The 7535-nt window shown below is 41.0% G+C and overlaps 1 protein-coding gene across 1 annotated transcript in view; it reads left to right on the top strand.

The window, feature by feature from the left end:
• mxra5b (matrix-remodelling associated 5b) overlaps positions 1-7311 on the top strand; it is an 18594-nt gene extending 11283 nt beyond the window's left edge. Inside the window, 2 exon segments of the mRNA XM_067444681.1 lie at positions 5451-6994; positions 6997-7311. Coding sequence (XP_067300782.1) covers positions 5451-6994; positions 6997-7283 — 1831 coding nt within the window. The 3' untranslated portion in view covers positions 7284-7311.
• The last annotated feature ends 224 nt before the right edge of the window (positions 7312-7535 follow it).

Genomic DNA, 7535 nt, shown 5'->3' with positions numbered 1-7535 from the left:
CCAATCAGAAATAAGATTATTTTTCTCATCCCATTGGCAGATCATTTTGTCTGTTTTAAGCAAAAACTCACTTCATTTAGATATTTTTCCCCAGAAAACAAGAACAAATATCTTTTCAGTCATTTTACTGATCTACACTCTAAAAATGCTGGGTTGTTTTAACCCAATGTTGGGTCAAATATGGACTAACCCAGCAATTGGGTTGTTTTAACCCAGCGATTGGGTAGTTTTAATCCCGTGGTTGGGTTAAATATTTGCTTAAGACAACCCAACTGCTGGGTTAGTCCATATTTTACCCAATATTGGGTTGTTTTTTACTCAGAATTTTTTAGAGTGTAGTAAATGCATTTTGGTTTAAGAATATTTAAAGATTTAGACTGGAAACAAGACACAAATACTAAATAAGAAGAGCATTTTTTGCAGTGAGGGGTCATTTATCCCCTTAAACTCCAAGATAAGGGTCCTAAAAGACATCATCAGGTATATAATGTAAATTTTAAATGTCTGTGGAGGAGCTCTGACCTCATATGTGGTACCAGTTGAAAGCCTAGAGTCTTTATTTTCTGGAGATTTGCATCACTTTGGCCTTTGTTTTACACAGAGTAACTTATATACACTAAATTACTCTGGGACGCCTGGATTTTGTCTACCCAAATTGAAATGCTTCTCATACACACATACGGTGGTCTCTAAATACATAATTTGTGTGTCCTAAAACACTGTTAAAAGTGATAAACATTTAAGTATATGTTGTCTGAATACCCCCCCCCCCCCCCAAAAAAAGAAGTATTAATTGTATTACAGCTCAGACAACATATATTTGAATGTGTATCACTTTTTAGCAGTGTTTTGTGTGACTTCAAATGATTTTCTGTAAAATGACACCAACATTGTATATTTAGTGACCACTGTATGTGTATGGGAAGCTTTTTTAATGAGTGCAGGCGGAAATCTCCAACAATGGTCCCAGAGCTAAGGAGGTTAATGAGGAATCAAACATGTCAGCAATGCCTATCGAGTGTTAAGAAACCATTTAGGATACTTGTATTTCAGGATCCATGATCATTTTGGAACTAATCGGAACCGTTTGAGTTGCACAATTCAATGCCGATTGCCTGTCGATCTGTCACAGTGTAATGTAAAGAGGCTGAATGATGAGAATTAAATGATAGTTAAGTTAAATACTGTATGAAACCCTCAGTTTGAGCACAACAATGTGTTGTTACTCATTTCACATGTAAAGAGGGCATTTATAAATCTTAAATGCATCAATCAATGATTATATTTCCTTTAGCTCAATGAGTAGAGCATGGCGCTAGCAACGGCAAGGTCATGGGTTCGATTCCCAGGGAAAGCAAGAATTGACAACAATGTAAAAATGTGTACATTGGATGCAATGTAAGTCGCTTTGGATAAAAGCGTCTGCCAAATGCATAAATGTAAATGTTATATCAGTCTAATTTAAACAGTTGAAGTGGCACATTTCAGTGCTGATTGTCTTGTGAATCTGTCACAATCTAATGCAGACTTTGCAAAGAGACTAAATAATGCAAATTGAATGATAGAAAAGCTGTCCTTCGGATGAGACGTTAAACCGAGGTCCTGACTCTCTGTGGTCGTTAAAAATCCCAGGATGTTCTTCGATAAAGAGTAGGGGTGTAACCCCGGCATCCTGGCCAAACTTGCCCACTGGCCCCTGTCCATCATGGCCTCCTAATAATCCCCCTCTCCTGATTGGCTTCATCACTCTGTCTCCTCTCCACCAATCAGCTGGTGTGTGGTGAGTGTTCTGGCGCAATATGGCTGCCGTTGCATCATCCAGGTGGATGCTGCACATTGGTGGTGGTGGAGGAGATTCCCCCTTCAATGTAAAGCGCTTTGAGTGCTGAGAAAAGTGCTATATAAATGCAATAAATAATAATAATAATTATTATTATTAAATAAACATAAATATAATAAAAGTAAATAAATAATAATAAAACATTTCACATGCAAAGAGGACTTTAAAGCATACCAACAAAACAAGGAGAACTTCTATTGAGCATAAATACTACACCACAAGGATTTTACCGTCTCTGGCCTCTTTGAAATTCTTTTAATTATATCCATTTACGCCAAAACAGCATGAAGTGTAATTAATTACAGAGGGCAGGCAGATAATAAGGAAAGAAATGGCTACAGAGAGAAGAGAAAAACAACAAAGCATATCCAGTTTAGCAAACATTAGTTCTGAATTAACGTCGATCATTGAAGCTCTCTACGATCTGCTCAGTGCAGCCTTGATCTGATTAGGATTCTTGTGTAAATTTTTGTTGTCTTGGTGCACATTTTTATTACATTGGAATAAAGCCTAATATCACGACCAAAACATAGACCATATTTCATGTGCCACTGTAGAGATGCAGATAGTAGGGGTGTGATGAGATCTTGTGCCACGCAAGATTAAAATGTGACGAGATCTCTTGTCGAGGTGAAAAGTCTCACATGACAGTGCCGTGACGGAGTGTGATATGCCACCGCTACATTTACATTACGCCTCCACTGTCGTTAATAAACTATTTAGTTCAGGTGGATAACGGTCGCTTCAATTCCATCAGCTCATCCAACACGAGCTGCACTGATCACTTGACGAGATGACAAACAGGACTGTGGCGGAGAATTCATTGCATTATAGAAGCATCTGTTAAAATGTGCATTCAGCACCACTGCTCTCTATTTAGAGTACACACGATTTTAAAAGTATGTGTGCACGCTTTCAGCACGATTTCAATCCCCTGCTTTTTGAAAGCGGCTCCCTGATCATGCATGCGAATATCTCCCAAGATGAAAGCTACCTTGGGCTGGGCTGTGTAGTCGTAACCATCACTTAGCTCTGTCTCATGTTTGAAGAAAAATTCGGTCTCTATTTGTACTTTTTTTTGCACCTTTGACTATTGTATAGTAATGACATTCATTACAATATTAATTTAAACATTTCAAATGCACTTGCAAATTACTCTAGTCATGTATTTCGTCATTGAGAATTTCATAAATTAATGTGTAAAAAATCTTGCCGGGTTCTCGTGAACCTGATCTTGTGTCTCGTGTTTCTTGTGTTTATGTGTAAATGACAGTAGCGTACCGCGGGGTTTCAGTCAGGGCCTTCACTAACGATCAACATACCCCACGCCGTCGCCAACACAACCCCCATCACCACACACACACACACACACACACACACACACTCTACAAATACAATACACTGTACGCAAAACTGTATACGTGAGACAAAAAGGCAATTTGACTATTTATTGATAAAACCACTGCACTCAAGTGTCACCGTTTAGGCAAATAGTGAAATGAATCAAAATCAGATCACTGCCACAAATACTCTTAAACAAACAAAAACACGGACCAACTAGAACATCAAAAGAAACAGAAAAAAACACTTGCTAGCTAATATTACCGGCTTGACATCAGGATCGATCATTCAAACGCAGCCTGTCATCCGCGGCGGCCATAGCTCATTTCACACAGAAGGCTCACAATCCGCGAAAAGTTCAAACGGCTGATGACATCAGCGGGGGGTAGCGCGCCGACACATCGCTGGGCCTCTGGGTCGTTTTATCACTACACATCAAAATTTGATTGGCTGATGACCCACGTCAGTCAAAGCTATGGTCCAATGGAAAATAGCAGCTTCAATGGAAGGCAAGCTATTCAACTAGTGCTGGTCCTCGGAGCTTTGATGCGTTTAGATGATGACATATGGAAAATACAGCTCAGCCTCACAAAAAATAAATACATTCTTTCTGGAAATATAATCATAACATATATATATATATATATATATATATATATATATATATATATATATATAGATAGATAGATAGATAGATAGATAGATAGATAGATAGATAGATAGATAGATAGATAGATAGATAGATAGATAGATAGATAGATAGATAGATAGATAGATAGATAGATAGATAGATAGATAGATAGACAGACAGTGTTGGGCAGTAGCGTCGCTACAAGTAGTGTCGCTACTAGCGTAACTAAATTTTTCAGTAGCGTGGTGGTAGCGTCGCTGTTTTCTCAATGAAATAGCTTTTCAGTAGCGAAGCTCTTCTGTTGATCAAGTAGTGCGGTAGCGTCCACACAAGCTAACGTTACATTTCCCCAAGCATTTCTGAGGATCAAGCTCAAATTGGAAACACAACTGATAAGAACGCGGATATACTTCACTTTCTACGTTCCTTTCTGCCTCGCACAGATGCGCGCGAGCCTTTCAAAGTATTCATTTGGCAGTGAGCGCGTAAAGACGGGATGCACTATGTAGTTGACGTTTTTTTTCTCCTAGCGCTCAATTCGCTTTTGCACGAGCATCGTCCGCGCGGTGACAAAAAACACACACACACACACAGGCTGTTTTTTTTTTTTTTTTTGCCATGTTTGTAGCTACTGTTTGTAGCAGGTCTTAATTATTTTGCTACTGTACTTTCTGGACTGGACTTTTTTTGTTCAAGTTGAGTTGTAAATTAACTTACAGTTTGTCCTGCAAAAGTGCCCAAGTCTAAATTGCGCATAAATGCAAACACACAGTTGTGTATGCATATCATACACATACAGATGAACATACACACACACACACACACACACACACACACACTTACACACTCTCTCTTGACACCAGGGGCCTATTGCACAATACTAGGATAAGGGATGAAGCTGGGATATTTTGGTTATCCTGGCTCAATTTATCCGCTAATATACAGTTATCTTTCATTATCGTTATCGTTCTTGGTATGAGTTTGCCTTCAGGGTATGTTTACATGACAGCTGTATACTAAATTTTGCATAAAAATGACAAGATCCCCAAGATATCCGGCTTAATCCCGTATCCTGGTTTTGTGCAATAGGCCCCTGGTTTTGTTAATATTATGGATCACATGTTTTTGTTACCGAATTGATTTCGGACAGTTTTTGTATAACTAAAAAAAAAGTGTGTCTATATGCTTGACTTTTATTGATCACTGAAATAGCATTGATTGGAGTGAAGTGGGTTCAATATAAAATGAAATAAATAAAAAGTAGCTTAGATGTAGTAAACTACTTTTGTCAAGTTGCTGTAGCTTAGCTTGCTACATTTCCCAGGGGGGTAGCTTCAGTGTAGGGAAGCTTAATTTAATGTAGAGTAACTGGTAGCTTAGCTCACTACATTTTCCAAGTAGCTTGCCCAACACTAGATAGATAGATAGATAGATAGATAGATAGATAGATAGATAGATAGATAGATAGATAGATAGATAGATAGATAGATAGATAGATAGATAGATAGATAGATAGATAGATAGATAGATAGATAGATAGATAGATAGATAGATAGATAGATAGATAGTGGGGTTCTCACACTAGAAATCAAGGATTTCAGAAAGAGTAATATTTTTTATCTTTATCTCTCGTTTCAGCTTTGATCGCAGAATGAAAGTGTTTGCTAACGGCACCCTCGCCATCACGTCAGTGACCGAGAAGGACGAGGGCGACTATCTTTGTGTGGCCAGAAACAAAATGGGTGACGACTACGTTCTCCTTAAAGTCAACGTGATGATGAAAGCCGCTAAAATCGACCACAAATCACTGAGCGATCACAAGGTGTCGTACGGAGGAGATCTGAAAGTGGACTGCGTCGCTTCAGGTTTTCCCAATCCGGAGATCACGTGGAGTCTTCCGGACGGCACCATGGTGAACAGCATCCTTCAGTCCGACGATAAATGGGTCCGCACCAAGAGATACGTAATGTTCGACAACGGCACGTTGTATTTAAACCAAGTGGGAATGAAAGAGGAAGGCGACTACACGTGCTATGCCGAGAATCGCATTGGGAAAGATGAAATGAAGGTTCATATTAAGGTATTGGCGGATGCACCGATCATCCGAGACAACGCTTACAGCATCATCCGAGTTCCTTACGGGGAAACCGCCGTCCTCAACTGCAGCGCAAAAGGAGAACCGACTCCCACCGTCACATGGACATCTCCAAATCAACGTGTCATAATGCCTGTTTCCGACAAGTACCAGATCGCCAACGATGGCACCTTGCACATTCAGAAGGTGCAGAGGTTTCACACCGGAAATTATACTTGCTCAGCCAGGAATGTTGTGGGAATGGACAAGAAAGTCATTCATGTTGAAGTCCTTGTGTCATCGCCGGTCATCAACGGATTCGAAAGTCCTGGGATCATCCGTAAATCTGTCGTGAAAGACCAGCGTGTGCTTTTAGACTGCAAAGCAAACGGAAACCCCGTTCCAAGAATCATGTGGGTGTTTTCCAATAATGTCGCGCTTCCCGCGCCGCACTACGGCTCACGGATCACGGTCCACCTTAACGGTACGCTGGATATCCGCGCGGCGAGGATAAGCGACTCTGCGACAATGCTTTGCATTGCACGCAATGAAGGTGGAGAAAGCCAACTTCAGGTGCAACTCGAGGTGACCGAGGATGTTGAAAAGCCCCGGTTGAAAAGTCCGCCGACAGAATCCGTCTCACTTCCAAATGGCCAATCAGTGAGCTTTAACTGCTCCGTAGAAGGAAGACCAGCTCCGGAGATCACCTGGATTCTCCCCAACGGGACTTCTCTTCTCAGGGGAACCAGCATTTTCCGCTTTCATCACTGGTTCGATGGAACTCTGGTCATTCGAGAGCCGACGGCTTCCGAGGTGGGCCGATATCGGTGTGTTGGGCGCAATAGCGCCGGATACGTCGAGCGGACTGTGACATTGGAGTCTAACAGAAAGCCGGATATCATCAACCAATACAGCTCCCTTGTCAGCATTATAAACGGTGAGAATCTGCAGCTCAACTGTTTATCCGCTGGTCATCCATTGCCCAAACTCACGTGGACTTTGCCGAATGGAGTCATCCTAACCAGGCCGCAGGCCACGGGGCGTTATGCTGTTCTGAATAACGGCTCTCTAACCGTGCAAAGGACGTCTGTGTACGATAGGGGAATGTACGGATAACCAAGGGACCCGCGCCGGTGACCTACGCCCGGCCGGGTGTGGCGGTTCAGATAAACTGCATGCCTCTCGCCACACCTAAAGCCGAGGTGGTTTGGGAAATGCCTGACGGCCTTCAGCTAAAGGTTGGGGTCCAGCCGCGTCTTTACGGGAACAAATATCTCCATCCGCAGGGCTCACTGGTCATTCAAAACCCTTCCAGCAGAGACAATGGCGTCTATAAATGCACCGCCAAGAACGTGGTGGGCAGTGACAGCCGATCAACTTATGTCTATGTGTTTTGATACTAACTTTACACTGCAAAAAATGCTCTTCTTATTCAGTAATTTTGTCTCGTTTCTAGTCTAAATATCTAACAATTCTTAAATCAAGATGCATTTACTAGATCAGTAAAACGACATAAGATATTTCTTCTTGTTTTGTTGAAAATAAAATCTAAATGAAGAGAGTTTTTGAGTAAAACAGAGAAAAATAATCTTATTTCTGATTGAAATCTTGTTTCTTAATCAGAAATAAATTATTTTTCTCACCCCATT

This window comes from Pseudorasbora parva, chromosome 5, assembly GCF_024679245.1.
Source record: "Pseudorasbora parva isolate DD20220531a chromosome 5, ASM2467924v1, whole genome shotgun sequence".
NCBI lineage: Eukaryota > Metazoa > Chordata > Actinopteri > Cypriniformes > Gobionidae > Pseudorasbora > Pseudorasbora parva.
The sequence above is the reverse complement of the archived record's forward strand: the minus strand, read 5'-3'. Positions and strand labels throughout refer to the sequence as shown.